The 27,163-nt window shown below is 37.9% G+C and overlaps 1 protein-coding gene across 7 annotated transcripts in view; it reads left to right on the top strand.

Annotated features, from left to right (window-relative positions):
* The window catches only part of UTRN (utrophin), a 519,047-nt gene that overhangs the window by 146,291 nt on the left and 345,593 nt on the right, over nt 1-27,163 (top strand). For all 7 annotated transcript variants that reach the window (XM_061207128.1, XM_061207126.1, XM_061207127.1 and 4 more), the window contains 8 exons: nt 127-306; nt 2,668-2,837; nt 7,427-7,550; nt 11,426-11,513; nt 16,010-16,251; nt 16,415-16,595; nt 18,855-19,000; nt 19,665-19,877. In XM_061207128.1, the coding sequence (XP_061063111.1) occupies nt 127-306; nt 2,668-2,837; nt 7,427-7,550; nt 11,426-11,513; nt 16,010-16,251; nt 16,415-16,595; nt 18,855-19,000; nt 19,665-19,877 (1,344 nt within the window). The remainder of the gene's footprint in view (nt 1-126; nt 307-2,667; nt 2,838-7,426; nt 7,551-11,425; nt 11,514-16,009; nt 16,252-16,414; nt 16,596-18,854; nt 19,001-19,664; nt 19,878-27,163) is intronic.

Raw genomic sequence — 27,163 nt, 5'->3', positions numbered from 1 at the left:
TAGGGAATTAATTGCAAGGCAGGTGAATTTTACAATAAAATATACATGTTTACATTTCCTGACTGGGGAACAGGAAGATAAAGTCCTGTTAAAAGGGAGTCATCTAATAAGTATCTGAAATACTAGATTTTGAAGGAAGACATGGAAATGAAGCGTCAAGCATTGGATCAGCTGAGTGAGATTGGCCAGGATGTGGGTCAGTTACTTGATAATCCTAAGGCATCCAAGAAGATCAACAGTGACTCAGAGGAATTGACTCAGAGATGGGATTCCTTGGTTCAGAGACTAGAAGATTCCTCCAACCAGGTACCTTTTGCTTTGGGTAATGTGTTGTGCTATTAAGTGGAAATTTTACGTTCAGGTTTGTTTTAGTTTTTATGAAATAAAAGTAGTAGCTAAACTAAAAAGTTGGTTTCTTATACCTGGTTTACTATAAAATTGAAAAATTGACATGTGAATATCTTCTTTAGTTTTCTAAAGTAAATTTTAGTAGACCTTCAAAAAACTTACTGATATCCAGTCATTCAACCCTTAGTAACTGGTAACACTTAGACATGAATCCATTAAATGATCTTTAAATCTTAAATAATCTTATCAATTTAAAGAATATTTTAACAAATTGAACAAAATTAACACTTTGGTTTGTACATGAATGTTCACAGCAGCATTATTCATAATAGCCAAAAAGTGAAACAACTGATATATCCATCAATAGATGGATGGATAAACAAAATGTGGTATATCCATGCAATTATTAGGCAATAATAAAATGAGGTACTGATACATGATACAACATGGATGAACCCTGAAAACACTGTGCTGAGTAAAAGTAGCCAGTCACAAGATTAATGCACTATAATTCTATCTATATGAAGTATCCAGAATAGGCAAATCCAGAGAGACAGGAAGTATATTAGTGGTTGCCAGGGGCCAAGAGGGAGAGAAGGATGGGAAGTGACTGTTTTGGGCACAAGGTTTTTTTGTTGTTGTTGTTCTCTGAAGATAATATAATTTATTTAGATATCAATAAAGGAAGGAGATTTAGGGAATTCAAAAATATATGGAAACTATACAACACACTTATAAAGAACCAAGAAGTAAAAGAAGAAATCAAAAGGACAATTAGAAAATTATTTGAGGTTAATAAAAACAAAACCAAAACATACCAAAACTCATGAATGCAGTGAAAGTAGTGTTCAGAATGAAATTGATAGCTTTACATGCCTATGTTAAAAAAGAAGATCTTATGTCAACATCCTAAACTTCTCCATTAAGAACTAGAAAAAAGAGTAAATTAAACCAAGTAGAAGAAAGAGAATAACAAACATTAGAGTACAAATATCTAACGAAGAGAATAGAAGACAATTGAGAAATTAAATAAAACCAAAATTTGATTCATTGGAAAAATGAACAAAATTGACAAAACTTTAGCCACACCAACTAAGCACAAAAGAGAGGACTCAAATTTCTCAAATCAGAAACATGAGATGATATCACTACCAACCTTATTGGAATAAAATCATTGTCATCATCACCATCATCTTTTACATATTCTTCCAGAAAGTAGAGGTGGGGAGGACATTTCCCAAATAATTATAGGAAATATGTATTCTCCTATGCCAAAACAAAGATATCACAAGAAAAGAAAATTGTGTATAAATATCTCTTATGAACATAGATGTGAAAATTCCCAAGTAAATACTAGAAAATGAAATCCAATAACATATAAAAAGAATAATATGTTGTGACCAAGTGGGAGTTATCCCTAGAAGGGAAGATTGAAATATCAGTCAATGCATTACACCATATCAATAGAATAAAAGACAAAAACATGTGATCATCTAAATAGATATAAAAAAGGCATTTGACAAAATTCAACACCCTTTTATGATAAAAACACACACCAAACTGGAAATAGATGGGAGCTTTCTCAACCTAATAAAGAGCTTCTACATAAAAACCAACGACCAACATTACACTCAGTGATGAAAGACTGAATACTTTCTCCCTCATGTAAGGAACAGGACAAAGATGTCCTTGTACTAGAGTTTCTAAACAGGATGATTAGGCATTAAAAAGAAATAAAACTCACGTGAATTGGAAAAAAATAAAACTATCTCTGTACTCACATGATATAACCTTTTATATAGAAAATCCTAAGGAATGCATACACACACACACACACACACACACACACACACACACACAAAACTATTAGACTGATAAACATGCAACGAGCTTGGAGGCTACAAGATCAGTATATACCTGTGAATATATTGCTGTGCGTTATTGATAAGTAGTCGTTCCTGAGGTCTGGAGCAGGGGTGTGCAAACCACAGGCCTTGTGGACTAAATCTAATCAGCTCCTTGTATTTGTGAATAAAGTTTTATTGGAACACAGTCATGCCCATTAATTTATCAGTACATATCGTCTATGGCTTTTTTCCTGCCACAGTAACAGAGTTGAGTAATTGTGACAGAGACTTTAGGGTTTCTTTTTGAAATGATAAAACTATTCTGGAATTAGAAAGTGGGCATGGTTGCACAACTCTGAATATACTAATAACCATTGGACCGTACATTTCCAAGGGGAGAATTTTATGGCATGTGAATTATATCCCAGTAAAGCTGTTATAAAACATTAAAACTGGATGATTTTTATTTCAGGTGACTCAGGCTGTCGCAAAGCTGGGAATGTCCCAGATTCCTCAGAAGGATCTTTTGGAGACGGTTCGCCTAAGAGAACAAGTAACTACGAAAAGGTCTAAGCAAGAGCTGCCTCCTCCTCCTCCCCCAAAGAAGAGACAGATCCCTGTGGATTTGGAAACTAAGAAAAGGTGAGAACAGATAGAGACTATTTTCCAAACCCAATCCCGCACATAATGTATTTTGTACTCAGAACTTATTTTGTACTGATCACTAATTGTACGCAAATTTAGACATAATTATTGTAATGGAAATTCAACTACTGAACCACTCACTACCTCTGCGTCTTCTGAATATTCCACTTTACAGTGCTAAGCATCTAAATCATCTGGATGATTTTATTTATCTTGGGTTCAATTGGGAGAACTGTGTGACAGAACCCTTCTTCCTTTCCCATCAGTTACCTTGGGTGGATATGATTGTCCATGATCCCTCATTTATTCTTTCTTTCTCTATCACAGTTTCTACAATTTTGCTTTAGATCCATCTCCTTATTCTTTGTGACTCTCCTTCCTCTTCTCACCTTTAAAAAAACTTACTTCAGGGAAGTAATTCATTTTCAGTCTCCTTTTCTTCCTTTTCCCCCTTCTTTCTTTTTTCATGTCTTCTTTCTTTGTTAATTCCTTTATCATATTTATTAACAGATTCTTCGTGTTTAGCTTTAAAATCCATCTTTGGTAAAATATCTTTTCATTTCTGACTCAAAAGAAACTCAGGATCCTTATAGGAGGAATAACCATGGCTGGCATATAGTGAGCTTTTACTAGTGTCAGATCCTCTGTAGACCTCTCCTGTGGGCGAGGTACTGTTTCCTCACAGGCACTGGAGCAGGTAGTCTCAGAGCAGCCCTTGAGTAGTGCTGTCATTCTTGCCCTTTGACAGTAGAATCCCAGTGCTTGGGTAAATGGGCTGTTATTTTTGCCTGAATAAAAATGATATGATTTCCCCAGTTTAGCTTTTGTTAGACAAAGCAGGATTGTAATTTTATCTGATGACTTTCATTTTGATAATAAGGCTGTGTTCCTGCCTCCTAAGAGCATCTCCTTGCAGGACCAGTGGACCTCTGAGTTGCAAGCAGCGGCTGTGGAACTTTTACTTCTGGAGCCAAGGTAGCAGATGAGGGAGATGCTTCTGATGTTGATATCACCATAGACCTTTCATTTCCTGAGTGTTTATATTCTGTCAGTGTATCTGGCAGGGTGTCTCTCCAGTGCTGACTATGTGCATTTGGAAGCTGGGAAGGTTGTAAAAGACTAGGGCGCATAAATAGGTTCTGGTACCAATTCTGACTTCACAGGTTTAGTCCTACAAGACTGCTTTCTCTTCCTCCTCCCCTGCCCCAGACCAGATGCCGGTTACAAGCCCAGGTTACCTGTGTTTCTTACCGACTGGCTACAGGTTGGAGGTTTCCACGACCTCCTCCTGGGACTTCAGACGCTAGTCGCAAATCCAGGTTGTTACCTGTATTCTGACCAACTGGTTATAATTCAGAGGTTTCTAACACCACCTCCTCTGGTTCAGTTAATTTGCTAGAGCAGCTTATAGAACTCAGAGAAACATTTTACTTAATAGATTATCTGTTTATTATAAAAGGAATGCCACCCAGGAACAGCCAGACTGAAGAGATGCACAGGGCAAGTCATGGGGAAAGGGTGCGGACCTCCCATGCCCTTTCCAGGTGCCCCATTCTCTCTGAATATCCATGTGTTCACCAACCCGAAGCTCTCTGAACCCCATCCTTTTGGGTTTTTAGGGAGGCTTCATTACATAGTCATGATTGATTAAATCATTGACCTTTGGCGATTGAGTCAACCTCCATCCCCTCTCCTCTCCCCTGAGGTCAGGGGGGTGAGACTGAAAGTTCCAACCCTCTAATCACAGGGTTGGGTCTCCTGACAACCAGCCCACCTTTTTAGCTGGGATCCAAAAGTCATCTCACTAACATAACAAATGACACCTTTGTGGCTCTCATCACTGGAAATTCCAAGGGTTTGGGGAACACTGTGCCAGAAATAGGGACAAAGACCAAATATACATTTCTTACTATACATCACAATATCACAGTGCATAACTATAAAATCTTAAACACGACCATGTTATATAGGGTGAATTCTGCTGCAAGAAACAGAATACTGTACGCAAAGTGACTTAAACGATGAGGTCATTGATTATCTCACATTACAAGAAATCCGGAGGTGGGGCAGTTTTAATGGGATGGTGTGGGTCAGCATCCTGGCACCTTGTCTCTGCCCTCCTCAGCATGTTGGCTTTTCCCTTGTCTTCTCATGGTTCCAAGATGCTGCTGTAGCACTGGGCATAACATCCTTGTATAACCTGCTTTATAGGCAGGTAGAACAGTTTTTCCTTATTTGTTTAGTATAAAAATTTTTAATCAGGGAGAAAAACCTTTCCTGGAAGATATCAGCTAACTCCCGCACCCTGGTCTCACTGGCCCGGACTCAGTCACTTGCCTACACCCTGGGTTCCTGGAAGGTTGAAACTGTCCTGCCTTTTCAGTCTCTATAGTTGTGTTCTGGGGTACTTGGGCAGCAAGGAAGAAGTGTGGGGAGGGAGGTGTCTGTTGGGTGGGCAACTAGTTGTGAATTCCACAGTCTTTTATCCATGATTTGATTGATGCAGAAATGCCTTCAGTTCATTCCTGGACAAATGGAGGCTTGAGTACATCCAGTTCATTATAATAGATGGCAGTGAAGTTTCATTATTAGAAATTTTGCCCAAAGTTTGCCCCTCTAAGTCTATTCATGTGTGCTAGTTTTGCATCTTGGAGTGATATAGAGCTACATCATCTCTCTTCAATATGGTACCTCTTCAGAATTTAAGGATAGGTTTCATATTCTAATTTACATTGTCCTAAAGTCTAAGTATTCTTAAGCATCCTAATGTGACATGGTTTCCAGATCCTTTAATGTTTTTAGTCTGATTAGCTTGTCTTATTATTACACTATTAGCTTGTCTTACACTATTAGCTTGTCTTAAAATGGGCTGTCCGAGCAGATGTGAACCTTGAATAACTGCTTAGCACAGCTTATAATACATGCTTCAGAAATGGTGGTTTATTTCCCCTTCTCTTCTCCTGGCGCTGCTAGTGGCTGTTTTTTGTTTTGTTTTGTTTTTTGTTTTCAGTCACCATAGGGGCAGTCATTTCCTATAATCTAGATACATTTCTGTTAACATGACCTGAGATCACTGGGCCTCTAAGGCGTTCACATTGCTCTTGCTACATTGAGGGCAGAGATGGAGTGAGTCTCCACGGTCATTTAAAACATATGATCTTTGGTTTGTGCTCCTCTTCTCTGGAAGATTAAATAGAAATCTGCTCTTAAGATGACAGGAGGCGTGTACCCTTGTTTGAGTGATACTGTGACCCCTGGTTATGTACCTAGAGTGTCACAAAATCCCATTCAAAGTACAAGAAAAATTTATCTTGATGCAAAGACAAATATTCATAATTCACTAGAAACACTTTGAGCCAAGTTTCCCAAAAGAATCAGCAAGGACAACCTGTGCTTACCTGAAAGTCTCTGAAAATACCCAGATGTTGCTTTGAGAAGCCCTGGGGCAAAGCCCTGGACAAGAGCACAGACTCTTCAGCTTGAATCCCAGCTCTACCTTTTGTTAGCTTTGCTGCCTGGAGTAGTTATTTAAAACCTCTGCGAGCTCAATTCCTGCATCATTAGAAAGGATAATAATAGTGCATACTCACAGGGTTGTCGTGAGGATTCCTTGACTTAATAATGCATATAAACCATTTAGAGAAGGGCCTGGCATATGGCCAGCAACCAGTGACTGTTTCTCCTCTTGTTCCTCCTCACTGTGGTTTTGACTGACTTTCTCAACACCTCTCAAGTCTGTCCCCCTTTCTCCTTCTCCACTGTCATTTGGTTCGGCTTCCGATACTACCACAGCCTGTTCTCTGGACTTGCCTCTCTTTATTCTTTCTCCTCAGTGAACACAAAAGGATAAATATAATCATGTCCGTCCCACGCTTTAAACCCCTCACTGGCTCTCAGCTGTCTTTTGGGTAAGGTCCAACTCCTTAATCTATCCTGCAGGGCTTTCCAGTTACTGGTCCCTGTGGCTCTCTGCCACATTGTCAATTGTTCCTCCCTGAGTAGTGCTTGCTATTCCAGCCACACCTAACTACTTATAGTGTGCAAAGTGTGTTCCTCCCTTTCTTTGTTCTCCCTTTATGCGGAAAACTGCTGGGCATAATGCTGTTGTTCCCCAGGAAGCCATTCCCTCCCCGATTGGGTTAGGAGGCACCCTGTGAATTCCTGGGATTGTGCTGGTTTACCTTCACATTAAGAGCCCAGGCCAGTGCCTGGCATATAGGAGACTCAGTAATTACATGTTGAATTAAAGAAGGCATTAACTTAGGAATGTCTGTACTTGTTCTTTTCTGCTGTGATCTAACCAAATCTGTTTTTCATGATCTACAAAGGGTTTACGAAAGTATAAGTGGTTTCTTATAATGTTTAAATTTTTTATTTAATTATTTTCTTTATTTATTGACATTACGATTTTGTTCCTGTTTTTCATACTTTTAATTGTAAATGTATGATCTTATTTTGTATGTTACTGTATTTCTGGGTTGGCTTTATTTTTGAGGAGTGCTTGAAAACACACGCCTCTTTCTTGAGCCAAGTGAAACAATAGAAGAAAATGACTGACATTTGGTAACATCTGAATCTCAAATCAGGTTTGATGCTGTAAGTGCTGAGCTGTTGAACTGGATCTTGAAATCAAAGACTGCCATTCAGGCCACAGAGATAAAAGAGTATAAGAAGATGCAAGAAACATCAGAAATGAAAAAGAAGTTGAAGGTAAAACATAAAACAAAAATATCACAGTGAATAAAATATTTCATCAGGATGGATTTGCTGTTGGCATAAAGATGTGATGGGATCCAAAATCTTCCAAAATATAGCCGTAAGATACTTTTTAGAACGCTGTAGTACATTTTGAATCTATTCAAGCTGGCTGGCATCGGATCCCTGTGTGGAGGAGGAGTTTTTTTTCCTCCTTCCTTAACTGGTTAATTGAGATGTGCAGGAAGGGACACTTGCTAAGGTGATCCAGTTGTCCTTACTAATTTTTAGCTTCATTAGATCTATCTTAATCTGGTATCTAATAGTACATGTGTGTATGCTGAAAATGTTTTGCCTTCCGAATGCAAGAAACTATTTCAAATCTCAAGATTTCTTCTATATACATTCTTTTTAGAAGAGAGACATATTTAAAACAAATAAACACTATAAAAAGTATGGGATTGTAGCTCTGCTGCTTTGTACCGCATATGTGTTACTGTAAATTGCAACAGGAGATTGCAGTGATTTATGTCTTTGGGGTTCATTAAGTCTCTGTACATCCTTGCATGAATTATTTAGGCACCTAGAGCAAGTCTGTATCACCATCTGCATCAGCAATGGCGTTTATAAAGAGTTTGGTGAATGTTTAAAAAACAAGATGTATGTGTAGATGATGTGAGTTAGAAAGTGGTAGGTACCGATGGAGTAGAGAGGAGGCCAGGCTTGCAGCTGTCTCTATACACTGGTGAAGTCCAGAAGGCAAAGTGACACTGAAGGAGGGGGCTTGGAGCTGGTCAGAAGGGCACACCAGGCAGGCAGTGCCCCTGAGCAGAGGCTCGGAGGGGGGCAAGCGTGTTGTGATGCTTGGAACAAATAATTCGTTTTGTTTTGTGCTAGGCGTATGTGTAAAAGTAGTAGAGAGTTAAGGCTGGAGAGGTGGTTTAGGATCAGACCCTGGCCGACTTTGAATGTTTGGATGAGAAGTTGAGACTGATTTTTGCCTTATCATTCCACTGTAACTGTTCTTATTTAGAGGTCACAATTGACGATTGCTTTCAAAATCCAAAGGATAGATTTCTATTCTCATCAGACTTCCTTTCTTTGCAGCATTTGCCACTGTTTACCTTCCCTTTTTACATGTCATTTAAAAAGGATATTTTTTTAAACTTAAAATGCTAGCAACTAGAACTCAATAATATAGGAAAAGGCAATCTTTTACTTATAACCAAACAGTATGTTTTTTATAGGAATCCACAAGTAGTCTAAAATTAGAAAATCTATTAATATACAGCATTAGTAGATTTAAATTCAAATCAAATAAATTTTAAAAGATAATCATCTCAATAGTAGTACATCTTCTTAACATAGCTTTAAGATGTCCAGTTCAAACCATCAGCCAACATTTTACTTAACAGTGAACTATTAAAATAATTCTCATTAAAATACACATTTATGAAATTACTGTTATTATTTAATGTTATTGTTACTAATAATATCATCTCACTCTTGATGAGTTCTAAGATATAAATTTGATTATACAGCTCCAGCGCTTGCAATTAATTAATGACTTGTCATTGCTCTGGGGATAGAATGTAAAGGCCACAGTGCCCTTACAAGGCACTTCCAGACAGCTCTCTTCCCTACCTCTAAGCAGAAACTCAGCACCTCTCACTCACTCGTCAGAGCTCCAGCCCTCCTGACTCCTACGCTTTTCTCAATATCCTGCCTTCCCCATGTGTTGCTTTCCGGGCTCCGAATGGCCCTTTATTAAGCCTTTGCTGTGTGGCTGAAATGCCTCCTACTTCAGAAAGCCTCCTTTAGCCTCATTAGGCAGATTCCATATTGCTTTGACCATACCTCTGTGAAAGCCCTTATTGCATTTATGTCATTATTTGTTTATATGCCTGCTGCCACTGCTTAGGAAGTGTGGATGATTTTCCCTTGAAACCTGTATTTTCAGCACTCTATAAAGTTCTTGGCTTATGGAAGGAGACCGTGATGACTGTGGAGAGGGGGAATGTGGAAGCACCGTTATCAGAGCCCTCTGCACAGGGGGTCAAGAGAGCCAGGCATGAGGGCTGTGCTCCATCATTTCATATGCTTCTGAAAGGCCAGCAGATGATATTAATGATCATTCAACAACCCAATTCTCAAAGGCAGTAAAGTGGCAGAGAATTTGGAAGTTACAGTGATCTTTATGGAACAAGTCCCACAAAACACTGAGAAGTTAAATTCCATCCTGTGATCTAGGAACAATTTTACTTCCAGAAATTGTTACTCTAATATTTGAGGGGATAAAAGTAACAATTGTGTATGTTTATGTAAGGCATGATTGGCAGTTCCTGTGTTTTTCCTTTATTTATAAGTTCGTTTATTTTGTTGTTTCAGACAAGAAGTAGTAGATGCCAAAGATCTGAGAAAAATGTAAAATAAAATTTAACCATTGCTTTAATCGCTAATTTTTCTTGCAAATTTGGGAAATATCAACTTAATTTTATTTTAGTGAAAGAATAACTTGTTCCCACTGATGCAATACCTGGGTGGAGAATCCCTAGTCTAATCTACCACCACCATAAAAAAGTAGCAAAAAATCAGTTTGTATAAAGCAAATAATTTTTCTCCAGTTTGACGGTGACTTTTTACATTGATAGTTTAACAAAAATAAGTGGTGTTTCGTAGAATCTCTTGTTCTTTCTTGATCTTTGACTATAAAAATGGTTGTTTGACTTGGTCACATTAAGGTTTGTGTGGATCAAAATAGGAGAGTTAAATTTATTTGATAGTGCTTACATTCATAGACCCTAGAAGTGAGATTCTTCTCTAGGTTGTCTGGTTGAAGTAATATGGGTTGCCTGGATGCTTTGATTGTGCTAGTTTGGACACTATTTGAGTGGTTAGGTAATTATCAAATGGAGAAATTTCAAATACTGACTGTGTATACAACACGTGTGTGTGTATGTGTGTGTCCATGGTTTTGCTCAGCCCTTTCTAACTAATTCTGGAAGATTTTGTCTTCCCCTGTCTCTGAGATATAGGGACATTGAGAATATAAAATCATAGAGACATAAATATTAAAATTAAGAGCCACTCTTTGAATATAAAGGATAAAATACTTTGGTTTGGGCCCTAAAGCATATTGTTATTGTTAAAAAATTATGTATGAATTATGCTGGTAATTGAAGTTTGTGTTAGACCCTACACTTAGTGTAACACCAACAAATGATATTGGGCTCAAATTATTTCTGTTTTTCGTATTACTTAATTTATTTTTGTTCAGTGATCTCTGTCTTCATAGTGCATTCAGTTCATTTCAGTCCAACTGTTATTTTTATGGTGTGGAGTGTACTGAGGCCATGTATGTGAATAAATATTCTGGATCTAAAATACTAATTTTAATTACCTCCTCCTGATAGGAACTCATGTAGGTAGTGTACAATTTTTTCTTCTTATAAAAGAAACCAGGGACTTCCCTGGCGGTCTAGTGGTTAGGACTTCGCCTTCCAATGCAGGGGGTGCGTGTTTGATCCCTGGTCGGGGAGCTAAGATCCCACATGCCTCGCGGCCAAAAAACCAAAACATAAAGCAGGGGCAGTATTGTAACAAATTCAGTAAAGACTTTTAAAGATTTTTTTTTGATGTAGACCATTTTTAAGGAAACCAAAGTTTTATATTGTTTGTTTGAATTTACCTTTTGAAATTTAATCATCTCTAGTGTTCTGGAGGGCAGCCTGAAATGGCATAGTTTTATCTTGGTATTTTCTTAGGTAAACTTTGACTGTAACACCTAAAGAGAATGTGGGAGGGACATTAAATATAAAAACTTCAGTAAGCATTAATACTATATTGAGAAGAAAGTCTGCACTTTTCTTATATTGGGACTTTATTTTCAGGGATTAGAAAAGGAACGGATGGAAAGAAGTTCCAGACTAGATGAATTAAACCAAACCGGACAAATCCTTTTGGAGCAAATGGGAAAAGGTGAGAACCTTGATTTTTTTTTTTTTTTTAATCAATACTTTGCCAGACATATGGGAGTTAATTCTTAAAGCTACATCATCCAAGTGCCCCATTACTCTGTTATAGTAGTTGACGATCTTTAGGAACAAAATAAGCTAAACCAAGAAAACCAGGTTTGGTATAGCAGTCGTGAAAGTCAAATGAAAACAGATAATTTCATTTTTTATGAACATTTCTGTGCTACAAGAGAAGTCACAAAACTTAATTCACATGCATTAGGTAGAAAGGTCCTACCAGACTTCACCGTGCTGGAATTTTTTGATGAAACTAGTTTGAGAAAACCAGTGATGTAATTATTCAAACATCTGTTTTACTGAAGAATTTGATGTGCTTTCCTAACTGAACTGAATCATATATCTGCATCCTTACATAAGCAGACTCTGGGCAAATTACACTCTGTAAAGAAACTTCTACATTAATTATCCATGGCCTAGGATTTATTTCAAATGCATTGAAGAGGAGGAAAGGCTGGGAGAATCACCCAGTTGTGCTTTCATTTCGGTTCAACATTTCTGGTTTTAAAGCAGCAGTAGGATTAACAGCACTAACCACATGTAGAGAAGTAAAATACAGTACTGTAAATTTAGAATAATGGATAAAGTGGAATGACAGTGGGAAATGTTAAAAACCAGTTTTACTCTCACTAACAAAAGGCAGACACTCCCCAAAAATGAGAAAATTAAACCGAACATACGGACCCTATTCAGACGAGTGTCCCAATTTCTAAGCTTCCCACCCCATCCTAAAAATTTTTAATAACAGATTTTTTTAAAATAAATGAATCTCTGCACTCTAATTCTGCCACACTCACTAAAAGCTGACACAGACATGAATTTAATTCAGTTCATAGACTCATGAAATTACCCCACGCACACCCAGATAAAGTCTGGTTTCCAAGCTACAGTGTCGATGTAGAAGTGAAGAATCTATGATTGTAACTAACATAAATTTAACACACAATTTATTGTAATTATTGAAGTATCTCAAGGGAAATTATATTCTCGCTCTGTCTCTAGGCCCCTTCAAGTAAATACTTGAAAAAGTAATCTCCAAGTGGGGTGTTCACACCCAGTAATAAGACACCTAGCTAGGGTGGAGTTTGAATGAAAATACTATTCTGCTTGGAAGGAAAGAAGGAGGAAGGGAAGAAAGGGTGGGAGGGAGAGAGGAGGAAGGAAGGAAGTAATTAAGCTGTACAAATAATCTATGACAGTGGTACATTTCCATAATTTCTAAATAAATGAACATATACTGGGCACATACATACTTTTGTGTATGTATGTGTGTGTGACCCCAGTATATATACAAAATAAATCAACATATTTTTCAAAAGGCAGAGGGAAAAATAATCCAAGCTTTTTTTAAAATGTGGTTTTCTGGGGTGGAGGAGGGTGATTGATCCATTAGGGACACCAGGAAGCTTTCTGGAGAGGTGGAAATATTCTATGCATTGATAAGTGTGTGTAGGTTTCTCAAAACAGCACAGTTTCATATATTTCAATGTAAGTAAATTTTACTTTAAGAAATGTGAAAATAATAATGATTAAATGGGTGAGGAGTGAGTAGGGGTATATAGATAATTCAAGAATGGTAGAATGTCATTAATTACTGAAGCTGGGTAATTGGTACAGGAGGTTCATTCTACTGTTCTATTTATTTGTATATATTTCCATCTTCTACAATAAAAAGTCAAAAAATGTAAAGATTAAAAGCTACATTTTAGAAGATTCTCGTCAAACTAATATTCCTAATTCTGCCATGGACGTCTGTGGCTTTTTCAAGGAGAGTTTCAGCAGACCTCCAAAGCACTTATCATTGTTGGAGTAAGGAATAGGGTTTATAAGAAAAGCCTTTCAAAGCAAGGCGAGAAAAAGAATCATACGTAAAACTGCTTGGCAAAAATATTAATCTTTACATTCCCCTGAGCCACTGGGTCTGTGTGGGGAAAAAAGTTCTTTAATGCAGGTAAAAATTTCAAATATAAACAACACCTTATCAAATTTAACTATTAAAAAATACCCGTCATAAATCAATATAATGCACCAAAAGTGATCAAAATTCAAATAATCTCAATGAATTTACCTTAATGTAACTACATTTCTCCAATGCTGCCAAAGTAAAATTTTCTTTTACCATCTCCCTCCAAAAAGAATTCCCAATATATCAACATATAAGCCTATGGAATTTGATGATGATCCTATGTTTTGTAAACATTTCCCTTGATTTTAATAGTGATAGATTGAAAAGGTAAAGTCAAGTGAGAGTAAGTGACAGGAATATGTTATATGTTATCCCTTCTAGAAAATTAATAAAAGGATGGGATATTGATTTTGGCTTTTGATTAGTCATCTAAGAGTTGGATGTTCTGTAGAAATAGAAAAAGCTACAACTTTGGATCTCTGGGAGCAAAACAATTATTTTAAAAGACAATACACAGTTTTCCTTTTTTAAGATGTAAATTGTGCTTCATTTATTACTTGACACTGGTCCAAACTATATCAAGCTTAGAGGAGGGAGATTTAAATTTTGAGAATTGGTTTGAAAGGGTAAAGTGAATGGATAGTGAAATATTGTCAGTGAATTAAAAAAAAACTATGGAAGAAGTTTCTTCAACTTCCCTAGTACCTAAAATGAGTACCTCTTACCTATTTTCTGGATTAGTGGTGATAATTTTCCATCTCAGAATTTTATTTGCCAGCTTAATTTTCTTTCTTGTTTATCATAAATTGTCCTGACATGTAAATGAAGTGGCTGATATTATTCCTTTGCCCACTTAAAATAGAAATGACCTGGCAGACGCACAGCCTAGATCTCCATTGCTCAGATTGTCAGAAAAGTGGTAATTTAGGACTTACCTGGTGGTGCAGTGGTTAAGAATCCGCCTGCCAATGCAGGGGACACGGGTTCGAGCCCTGGTCCGGGAAGATCCCACATGCTGCGGAGCAACTAAGCCCGGGCGCCGCAACTACTGAGCCTGTGCTCTAGAGCCCGTGCACCACAACTACTGAGCCTGCGTGCCACAACTACTGAAGCCCACACGCCTAGAGCCCGTGCTGTGCAACAAGAGAAGCCACCGCAGTGAGAAGCCGGTGCACCGCAACGAAGAGTAGCCCCCGCTCGCCACAACTAGAGAAAGCCCATGCGCAGCAACAAAGACCCAACACAGCCAAAAATTAAAAAAAAAATTAATTAATTAATTAAAGAAAAAAGAAAAGTGGTAATTTAGTTAGTTTATGACCTCCATTAACAGGGATAATTGAACTTGGACTGTGGCGTGAATGTTTTGTCTAGGTGTAATATTCTATTACTTGTGTGATGGTGGACAGTTTACTTCAGCAATTGACATGGGTGATATATCCAGATTATGTAATGTCACGTTTGCATTTCTAATTTTCAGTGGATAACGGTGTGTTACAGAAATTTTCAAAATTGCATCATCTGTGGATCCTAAGTGACCTTTTGTTTTACGTGCCTTGTTTTTTCCCTTTAGAGCTCTCGTTACCCTGGATTTTGATTACATATATTTACAGTTTTATGGCTCTTGTTCAAATAATAAAGATGTTAAACCCATTCTTTCAACATGCGTTCTTTCCTCAGGGCATAAAGATTCCTTTGTAGATTTCCCATACCTTTTCATAGTAATTTTCAATGATTCAATGGTATTTTATATTAAGAGAAGGACTATGATAAAACCTATTATTATATGTAACTATTATGTCTATGAACATTCTCTGCCTCTCAAAAATATGAGACAAAATTATGAGATGTCAGTAATAAACATAATGGCATTTTTTTTCCTGATGTGTTTCTAAAGTAGATAATCTTAGCACTGCATTGATATTTTGGCATTTACTGGTCTGTGTGTAGCATTCCCAGTAGGCTTGCTGATGCTTCTTGGGCCTGGCTACTGGTGTAGTATTCCTGCGCTCACCAGATTGCTCCCAGCACTGGGAGTTCCAGCCATTCGTTGTGCAATTCCTGTGACCTGTGGTTTGATCGAAAGTCTCAAGCTGCCTCCTCCTTTTTCTAGCCAGCTGTTTTTCTTGATGACAGAGGGTCTACCTTCTGACGTCAGAGCCCCAGACAAGTCCAGACAGTTCATTTTATTTCTCGTGCTCAGACTAGAAACTAGTAGAACAGTAGGTTGCCAAGGATGGAGACACATGTTCTGTAGAAAAGGCAGTGGCTGACACTCCACTGATGTGCCTTTTGTGTTGGCCATCCCTCTCCAGAACTGCAATTTTAAGCTCCCCCTCTCCTGTTTTTGTCAAGGAATTAAACTTAGTTATTTTTAAGTGCATCATTACAATGTTGTTGTGTTAAAAGGGACTTAAGGGAGTGATCATTATGTATGACATTGCCTCATTATTTTGAATAGGTTAGAATGTTTATAACAAATCCAAAACAAATTTTGTAATAATTTATAAAGTGTCTGCTTATTTTTCATGTCTGCGTAGAAGGTCTTCCTACTGAAGAAATAAAAAATGTTCTGGAGAAGGTATTATCAGAATGGAAGAATATATCCCAGCATTTGGAAGATCTAGCAAGAAAGATTCAACTACAGGAAGATATAAATGCTTATTTTAAGCACCTTGATGAGCTTGAAAAGACTATAAGGACAAAAGAGGAGTGGGTAAAACACACGCCCTTTTCAGAATCTCCCCAGCAGTCCTTGCCAAGCTTGAAGGATTCCTGTCAGGTAAAGACACAACCATCCAGAACATGAAAGAATTCTGTGTCCAGTCCTGTATTTAAAGAAGATGCTCCTTGTATCATGAACTTTAGGTTAATTCTGCTCTGATTAACTTTCTGTGAGGATGTTCATCTTCAGCGAATCATGTGGTCATATTTTCTCTTCATAGCAAGAATTAACAGACCTCCGTAGCCACCACCCCAGAATTGAAATGCTGCGTGCAAGCTGCTCAGCCCTGAAGTCTCAGCCTTCTGCCCCAGATTTTGTCCAGCGGGATTTTGAGAGCTTTGTGGGCCGTTACCAAGCTGTGCAACAGGATTTAGAGGAGCGTCACCAACAGCTCGAGAACGGTAAACCCATTCTCTTGCGTTTTCTTATTAGACAAGCCCACCATCTCCTTTCTCAGTTTGCCTTACCTTAAAAATTACTCCCAATATTTAGACCTTTAGTACAGTTGCTTGTTTTGCACCAGCCTCATCTGTTTTCCTCTGTGCCTGGTACTGTTCCAGTTCTTAAAGTATACTCAGACTATTTCCTGGATTCACCCTTGTTTGTAAAAATGCAGACAGCTTTCATGTGCTATTAAAATTGGGTTAATAGGACATGATGATTTTTAAAGAGTTTTTTTAGGCATGTTGTTTCTCCTTTTCACTGAAGGAGGCCAGCTGATAATCATTACTAGCAGGCCTAAAAAGAATGATCACTTGCTTCTGTTTGCTCAAAATGGTTGAAGTTTTAGCAATGCCATCTCCTCTTTTCAAAGAAATCGTCTTCCTCTTTCAAAGTCTGAAAAATTTTCAAGAGTTTTTACTTCTGAAATAAGCCTGGTTTGGGAAAGTTAACTGTTAAAGGTTTTGAAAGCTCATCCCTTATATATTATATTTTTTTCTCCTTGGCTTTTAAGTCAGGAATTGTGTTGCATTATGTAACGTTATGGGGAGTGCATGCTAAACAGCTACACACTTAACCATACCGTTCCTTGCAGCAATCATAGATTATATAATGACTTGTAAGACTCTGTATGTGCATGGTAAGCAAATGTATCATGTTTCCTTTCTTCTGGAAAGGCATTTGGCCACCATACTCTTTGTTTATTGAATTCAGTTAACTTAGACTGTGAAGCGTTTCAGAGTACCTCCTTTTCATTTGCTGTTACAAAATATGCTTTCATTTTTTTTTTTTTTAATTTTTATTTATTTATTATTTATGGCTGTGTTGGGTCTTCGTTTCTGTGCGAGGGCTTTCTCTAGTTGTGGCAAGTGGGGGCCACTCTTCATCGCGGTGTGCGGGCCTCTCATTATCGTGGCCTCTCTTGTTGCGGAGCACAGGCTCCAGACACGCAGGCTCAGTAATTGTGGCTCACGGGCCTAGTTGCTCCGCGGCATACGAGATCTTCCCAGACCAGCGCTCGAACCCGTGTCCCCTGCATTGGCAGGCAGATTCTCAACCACTGCGCCACCAGCGAAGCCCTATGCTTTCATTTTTGACAAAGCAGTTTAAATGTTAAGTTTCTTAACTTTAAAACAATTGGCAAATTTATTTTTTTTGTTGTTTTTAATTGTGGTAAAATATACATAACATAAAATTTACCATTTTAACCATTTTAAAGTGTAGAGTTCAGTAGTGGAAAATATATTCATATTGTTGTGCAACCCATCCCCAGAACTTTTTCGTCTTGTAAAACCAAAACTCTGTACCCGTTAAACAGCAGCTCTTCATTCCTTCCTCCCTCCAGCCCCTGGCAACCACCATTCTACTTTCTGTTTCTATGAGTTTGACTAGTCTATATACCTCACCTAAGTGGGATCATAGATTTTTTGTGTTTTTGTGACTGGCTTATTTCACTTATCCTCAAAGTCCTTTTGTGTGGGTTGCATGTGTCGGAATTTCCTTCCTTTTTAAGGCTGAGTAGTATTCCATTGTATGTATACACCATATTTTGTTTATCCATTCATTTGTAGATGGGCGCTTGGGTTGTTTTCACCCTTTGGCTGTTGTGACTTTTGCTGCTACTTGGTTTCACCTCTTTGTGCGTCAAATGAACTGGCTTCCTCTCCACACAAGTGTTGCTTGTCTGTAAATTTGACATCAGTGGCTGAAGTAGACATCACTCCAGCTGCCTTGTGCAGCCGTTATTTCTCAGGGTACCTGTGCGGCCTGGCTGTGGTGTTCAGTGTAACGTCCACCCCTCTGTGGATGGCAGTTTGTCTACACGCCTGAACTTAGAGGAAGACTGGTTGAGGGGATCTTTGTCTCCTTTTATTCTTTGTGTAGCTACTGGGGATAAAGGAGATTATATGAGACAAAAGGAACATTGTAGTACCGTCTTCAGAGAGTCATTTCATCATGATGAAATGGAGAAAAATGATGGTGGGTTACTTAATATTTCAAACATCAACATCCGCAGGAATGAAGTCACTATATGACTCTCAGAAATGCCAGTGGAGTGATTTACTGTGTCTCTAACAGAGACCCTTTTTAATCTTAATTACAGAGTTTAACTTCTTATGTATTAGAATTCACTTATTAAATAGGAAGATTAACAGTATGTATAACAATATTAGTTTCCTGCCATTATTTTCTCAAAGTAAGTATTTTTCAAAAAACAGAACTGAAGAGCCGACCTGGACGTGCGTATTTGGAAACATTGAAAACGCTGACAGATCTGCTAAGTGATTCTGAAAATAAGGCCCAGACGTCTTTGAATGTCTTGAATGATCTTGCAAAGGTGGAGAAGGCCCTGCAGGAAGAAAAGGTAATATATATTATAGGTCCTAAGACCTATAGACCTAAGAAGTTTAGGCTCATTTCTAATATCTCATATCACATATTTTGAAATATTTTTTCAGCTATTTAAGAAATATATTAGTTTTGGTCAAAATTAGTCAAACATTTCTTATATTTCTTGTAATTTGAAGGTTAATCACTATAATGTAGGACCTCAGCTAAAAGACAGTTATTAAATATTTTTAATAGAATAAAAGCATCTTTTCTCCTTCTATTGTGACTAGCTTAAAATTCTCAACCATATAAAGTATCTTTAATGAAATGAAGACAATCGATTGTGTTGTTTTTTTACTGTATTGAATGAAAATGCTTCCCTGGTCATTTAAGATATGTGCCTCTGCACTATTTCATCAGATGCAACAGATCCACCATGGAGCCCAGCACACTGGGCCCTCACTGGGCCTGTTGTTCTGCTGGTTTTTAGTGCAGAGGATACATTGTGTCTAAACGACACACAACTCATGTAGCTGTGACTTTTTTGATTACACTTATTCTTTTTTCATGAGTTTTTCACAATTCTCTTTTGATCAAATTCTTTTTAAAAAGTGACTTTGACTGTTTATAGCCAGTATTATTACATCTGCACAGACAAATTATTGTGTGTATTTTTAATCTTGAAAACTATTTTCCAGGCCCTTGATGAAATCCTAGAGAATCAAAAACCTATACTGCATAAACTTGCAGAAGAAACAAAGGCTTTGGAGAAAAATGTTTCTCCAGATGTAGAAAAACTGTATAAGCAAGAATTTGATGATGTTCAAGGAAAGTGGAACAGACTAAAGGTCAAGGTTTCCAAAGATCTGCATTTGCTTGAAGAAATTACCCCCAAACTCAGAACTTTTGAGGTAAATCTAAAGACCATTAGGAGTTTAAGTTTATTACAGAGTAAAATAGTAATTATCAGTAACTAACTATTATTTGAGTATTTTGCATTCTTTCTGGCCCCATGTTTATTACGTACTTAAGTTGGCATGTATAAATCCCAACCAAAGACATACTTTTAATGTGCTGGGGAACACATTTATCTCCTTTGGCCTTGAAAAAAGGCTTCTTGGTAGAGGTCAACTGGATGGAGAGTTCCAGAGGAAAGGATAAATGTGAGGACGTAGGAGAAAGTGGTCAAAGTCCATGTCAGACGGGACAGTCAGAATTTTAACATTTCACCTCTGAGGAAGATGGAGAAGTGAAGTAGTGAAGTTTCCAAATCACCTGGTTTTCTAATAGAAAAGGTCTGGATGAAGAATGAACCAATCGCACCCTCTTCCCTACCGCCCCCCCCCGCCCCCCCAGTGCCTCTTTACCTTGGTCTTTTGTGGTTTTTTCCTCCACTGATGTATCCCAGGGTATACTTCTCGTACAGTGCCTGGCACAGAGAAGGCACTCAATAATATTTTTCAGTGAATAAAATGAGATTAGTAATAGATTTAGATTTGGGGATATATATATGTGTGTGTGTGTGTATATATATATTATATATTTGGATTTGAAGATTTTACATATATATTTGGATTTGAAGATTTTACATATATATATATATATATATATATATATATATATTTGGATTTAGATCCCAAGAGAATATATATGAGATTAAATTTATGAATATATATGAGACAAAATTTATGAAAATGATGTTTTAAAAATCAAAATCAGAGAACATGTGGTAGAAGCTGGTAGACTATACAGATCAGTGTGAAGAGATCCAGAAAGACCAGCAAGTGTGGTGATCACTGAACTTTGAGGGAAGCTCTTTGACACAGGAGTCAATGGACAGTTCCAATTCATGACCAGGAGAATAAGGATGGCAAGGGCTCTGTGTGTGTGTGTGGTGGTAGTGGAAGGAAGTGGTTTTCTCTAAGTTTAAGCTGCAGTTTTACAGTGAGATCTCATTAGAACAAACCATTAATTTTGAAGAGGAGGGTTTTTTTTGTGGTTCAGTATTTTTGGCTCATTTAATTTTGTGAGTGGATCCACTTCCCCTTGTCTGTCTTCAGTTGTAATTCTTTCCAACTTTAAAAACCCAAATTACCCTTATTCATAATTTAAAATTTTTGGTTATGATCCAAGCATTGGATTGTCAGTGGTTCTCAACCAGGGGTCATTTTCCTCCCAGAAGGACATTTATTAATGTTTGGAGACATTTTTGGTTGTCACACCTGTGGGGAAGGGAGGGTGCTATTGGCACCTTAATGGGTAGAGGCCAAGGTTACAGCAAATGCACAGGACAACCGCCACAATGGAGGAATTTTCTGGCCCAAATGTCAGTAGTGCCAAGGTTGAGCAATGCTGGATTAAGTATTTCCCACACAACTCATGTAGCTGTGACTTTTTGGATTATACTTATTCTTTTTTCATGAGTTTTTCACAGTTCTTTTTTGATCAAATTCAAAAGATCATTGCTTTGTTTTCATATTTAAATCTGAGATGTAGTTCAGGAAATTTACAGGTGAAGATTAATCTAATGGTTAATCTCCTTTGACTCTTAAAAGTGTATTTATTTTAGGGTTAGCTAAACGCATGCCAATATTTTAATATGGAATTTAAAGAGAATAAACATTCCTCCAAAACACAAAATAGGGTTCTGTGGTGATAGTAATCCAGATTTGGGCTTTACTGGGTTGTTACTAATGTAGCAAATCCAGGCACTTAAAGTGGCCAGTTGGAGCATATGCCACATTTATTTCCATTAAAAATATCTCACTTTAAGCACCTGTGTCTGGATACTTAGTTTTTTATTTTTGTTTTTTTTTTTGTTTTGGTTGCTTTTATTACAGTAACAGATTTGGAATGTAACTTACAAATTTTTAATTTATTTTTTGTTTCCTAACTACAAGATTGTTGATGATGTCAGTATTCCCTAATTCAACTTCTTTATTGAAATGTTTATTTCTAAAGAACGTTTTTGCTCCTTTATTTGCTTTGAAGGAATTGCTTGTTACTTAATTACTCACAATTCACTTAAAAAAACTTTTACTTTTTCCCCTAGAGATAATTGCAGTAAATATTCATTTACAGGTTAAAATTGTTTTTCCTTTTTCAATGACCTGGTATCTATTTTTTTAGGCATTCAAGTTCTACTTGTCTTTAAGGCATGAAGTACAGTAGGTTTTTGATTCAATGCCAATTTATGATGGTGTTTCTTAGGAACAAAGTGGTTGACTTGTTTATTTTTAAAGTGCATTTTAAATTATATAAGAAATACATAAATACTGCTCACTGAAGACATTGAATAATTGGGAAGTATTGAGAGTGAGCATTTAGAGTTCCCTTTCTTCCCCAATACCATTTCCTTTCCTGGAGGCAGCTAACGTTAACAGTGATCCTTGCTGAGGTTAACATGCTCAAAGTCAGAAAGAAAAGTTCCTGAATATTACTAATTCTAATCATTTTTTCCACACTGACAGAACCAGATGATACTGGAACTCCATGAGGGATATGTAAATAGACGGTACACAAATGCATGAGTATGGATTGGAGTATCAATCCCACTACTCAAAATAATAATGCTTTTCATTGACACAGCACATTTAAACTTTGAAAGTATTTTCATAGCTATGCAGTTACTTTTTTCCTACCATCCTACAATACTTGTCAGGTTATCTTGTTATCTGTTTATGTGCAAGTTTTAGTTTTCTGTTATTTGTTGACAAATACTGTTTTCCTTATGTGCCTGCATTTCCTTTATCTACATGGCTGGTTTCTTTTGTACAGGTAGAGGTTGGGCCAGCATTGTTATTCACAGTGTCATGCTCAAATATGTTCTTAAATTCTTCTTTTTTTATCTATTACATGCCAAATTAATAACCTCACTTCCTGTACTTAAGAATTAAAATGTTAATTGGTACTTTTAAAAACTCTCATGGAAAGACCTACCACTCCTTCCAGGAAGCAAAATATTTAAAAATACACAAAAAAGGTAATATTTTCACTGTTGATTTTACTGACATGACTTTCTTATGAGTTATGGGGATTAAATATTATAAAATCCCAACACGCCACTTATCACCAGCAATAATATTTTTGAATTCAGGGGCTGCAAGGGTATTTCATATTATTTCCTTTCCCGTATTCAGGATCCCCTGCAGGGTGGTATAACCATGAAATTGTGAAACTGTCCTCAAGGCCCGCACAAAACTCTCTCTTATATTGGTATTTACCAATGCTCCCTCCTCTTTGGACAGCCTCTTTAGCCCCTTCTTCTGTTTGCAGACTTTCATGTAATCTGTTGCCCTGATAATCCCATTACCCTTTAAATCTGACTCCTGCTTGCAACCTCTCCTCTCTTGAATTCACTGTCTACACTGATGCCAGTTGTATTTCTGGAAAGGATCTGGTTGTCTTTGCCATAATAGTACAAAGTGCTCTCATGCACATCTTATAGCTCCTGCCCTTTCCTCGCCCTGGAGCCCTGTCTGCATCTTCTCCTGTGCACTGCTTCGGGTGGGAAGACAGTGCAGTGGGTCACAAAGAACACATTGGACGATTGCCTTTCTTCGGAACTATTTACTTGCTAGGAATTCACAGCCTCCTTGGTTCCTCCTTTAAGTGTAAGCTGCTTCTACAAGCAGTCTTTTGGCTTACTCACCATCACACCTGCAGCTAATTATTCCCTTTTCTTCTACACGTTGTTTACACCTTCACAAGAACCCCGTCTCAGGCCAGCTTTTATTATGGCTGAGACCTGCCTGTCTGTCCTCCCCCAGGGCATGAGCTCTTGGAGCACAGGAACCTTGTCTGGGGTACTGCAGGTAAGCGGATGTGAAAGGCTCTGCCTTGAAGGTGCCTGCAGACATCATACACACTCGTCCCGTCTAATGAGGTTGGATCTATAAAATCTAAATGCCCAGTTGTCCTTGGCAGGACACCCATGTAGTCAGACCTCTTCCTTCGGTTGCTGAGCAAAGACACACACTGAACTCTGTGTTCTCACGCGGAGTGGGGAAGGGGACGTGCTGGAGCTCTGAGACATGCAGAACCAGGTGTAGAAATTACTTTGGAACACATTTCAGGGTAAAAACCCAATGGTAAATATTTTCTAACAAAAGTATGCAGTATAGCTGATTTAATTCTTTCTAGGTAACATATAACTGATCGAATGATCTCATAAGAGTTTTTTTTTTCTCATTCTGAATGCACTTTACTTTAATAAAGGGAATATTGGTGCTTTCTGAACCTTAAATTTAAGAACTCTGGTAGTTTCTGATAAATAAATGTAGTAGCAAAGTCACTGTTGGCCTTCCCTACTAAGCGAGGGAACACTTTTTAGAGTGTTTTGAGGTTAATGAACATTATAAAACAAACAAAAAGCCCTACTGCCTTAATATACTGTTTTAATTCGGTTTTCTCAATTCTTTTGCCTATATCCTGGGTTAGATATTGGCTGCTTAAAAAGCTGTGGACATTCCAACAGATGGGGGAGGAGCAAAATAAAATGCCAAGAATTTAGCTGTAAATAAAATCCTGGGAGGAAGTCGTGCACCTTGGAATTTATTGAATCCAGAGTTACCAGGCTTCAGATTTCCTCTATCCCTGGCTCATGAGCTGGGGGCTAGGAGATGGTGTGTGTAGGGTTAAGGGAATTGTTTTAATGACCTCACATTCCTTTTCTGTGTCCCAGCAGCAGGTGTTACTCATCCAAAGTGCTTACAAATCAGAGCTTTTGAGCCGTGATGGTCAATGTAGCATTTTGACCCCTCCAAACGAGAGTATTCCATACTTTGGTTTTCAAAACTACCATATTAGTCATTTTATATTTCTCTGAGAATTTGTGAGTATAAATAGGAACGAGAAATGCTTACCCTAGATTAGTACTTACAGTTTGTTGTTGCATGTGAAATAATAACAAACATTTATTTTTTAGAAATTTACTAATATTTTAAAGTTTTTCGTATTGCTCTAAAAGAACTGAAGTCTCCCCAGAGTAGATAGAAAGTTAGAAATTATCCAGTTTAAATATCTCCATATATCTCTATCTATTTCTATGTTCATGCTGCAAGTCGATGTAGATGGTGAAAAAATTAAATACTCATTACTGTGCATTAGAAACTCATAAGTGCATCAGCTGAGTGATTTTTCAATGGGCAGAGGAACACTCTTCATGTGAGCTCCTTCACTTTCTTTGTAACCTCTTTGCTCTACAATTGACCTAAAGATGAGCAGATTCTGGTTTTTTTTAAAAAGCACAGGAAACATCTGCTGCAAGTGGATTGAGATAATATTTTCCTTCTAGGGAAAGAGGAGATGCTAGAGGGCAGAGCAGAGCTGTCTGTCTCCCGCATTTACCTGCACACAAATGGCTGCTAGTAGTGATCTGAGTGATCTAAAAACCTTTCCCGCACTGTGTAGCCACAGGGTAGGGATGCCTTGTGAAGCTTCTGTTATCAGGCATTTCTAGAGTTTGGGCCTTTCCTCATGTACTTGGCTTCCTTCTGCTGAGCTGAATTTAGCCGGGTCTAGTCAGAACTGTCATAAGCAGTTATGTGATGGAACAAGCATTAATGTTGGCAGCATTTAAACACATTAAACGCATGCTTATGCAAATATGTACTCACCCTGGTTACTCATTCCTATGAAGTGTCTGTTAGGAATAGACACCAGAACTTGAAGTGGTAATTCTTTCATGGGGTTAATCTTGGTAATAAAGCACTTGATTTTGTAGATCTGAGTAATACTAGCTACCATTTACTGCATACCTGCTCTGTACCATCTCTGTTTTTCAAAACAATCAGACGAGGCAGTTGTTATTATTCCTATTTCATAGGTGAGCTATGGAAGCTCCCAGAAGAGAAATTGAGAAATTAGTTTCTCAAGGCCTCATGGCTGGTAAGGTGCTGAACTAGGTATTCAGACCTTGGTCTTTCTTTTCATGGGGCACACTGCCTGTCTTAGAACTCAGTGTGGTCAGGATTACCTGCAGGAGTTTTAGTCATGAAAACACTTTTCAGATTCCTCTCTGTTCCCTTTGTTCCTATTGGGATGATCAGTTGGTCTGCGTGGCTTGTCTATGTCTGTTGCTTGCCTCTTTCTTTTTTCTCATGTTTCACTGTAAGAGGAGAAGCGGGTGTGTGTGAATTGTGTGTGCTCACAAGGGTCTGTATGTGTCCGAAGGAGGGAGGAAGGGGGTTGATATCATAAAATTTCCTCTCCTGTGCCAATGATGGGGATCACTGAGGCTGCTTGCTTCAGTCAAGGCTGATTGTGGTTAAAACCTTCTTGGAATATAATGCTTCCATATAAAGTTCAAAAATTCTTGGCCCAGGAGACTATCAATTTTCCTTATTCCAAACTAGATTTAATGAATTGCCCAGTTACACAGCAGTAATGCTGCCTTGAATTCTTGAAAAGTTCAGACTGGAGATTAACAGTGCAAGAAGTGGTAACAAGTTAAATGGACAGTTAAAAAGGCCCTTTATGAACTCTACAGATATATTCGTACTTTCTCTGTTTTTGCACTTTTATCTTTTACACACCCCACTCCACCCTGCCCTGATCATGTCTTCCTAAGCAGTTTTCTAGGATAAGATCTGAGAATGCTGGAGCAAACCCAGAAGAAGAGATACGTCACCAGTTGAAAATCTATAAGAGTAGTGTGGGTGTATGAGAATAGTGACAGACAGGCTAAAGAACAGAGGGAAAGGAAGCTTGGGGAAAGTGCACAGTGTGACTGAAAGGTCTTTCAAAGCTTGCTTGGGAGAAGGGGAACGAGGAAGTGCTTGCACAGAGTGGTATAACATGAATAGAGTAGACAGAAAGGCCCAGCTATATAAGCACTTTTTGCTTCCCATCTTCATCAGAGAAGGACCCTGCAAACTAGAAAGTGGAGAATGGTCATTATTGAGGGTGCATTAGAGCCTGAATTGTGAGTTAGATGGAACAACGACACAGTCCTTCAGATGCCTAAATCTACATCCTGAGTAGCGTGGGATTTTACCCATGATCTCAAGGTCGGATTATGCAACTTGTGAGGAAATTACCAGAAAAAAATGGAGATGGGTGAATGTCCTAAATAAGGGGGAACATTATTTTCTAGAAGCTAAAGACCTGAAGTAAGCTTGATGTCAGTTTCTGACAAAGCTGTAGATGAATGATCAACCAGAGATCTTATATGTGCTTAGGAAGGAATGTGGTGGTC

This window comes from Eubalaena glacialis, chromosome 12, assembly GCF_028564815.1.
Source record: "Eubalaena glacialis isolate mEubGla1 chromosome 12, mEubGla1.1.hap2.+ XY, whole genome shotgun sequence".
Taxonomy (NCBI): Eukaryota; Metazoa; Chordata; class Mammalia; order Artiodactyla; family Balaenidae; genus Eubalaena; species Eubalaena glacialis.
This window is presented reverse-complemented; position numbering and strand designations above follow the sequence as displayed.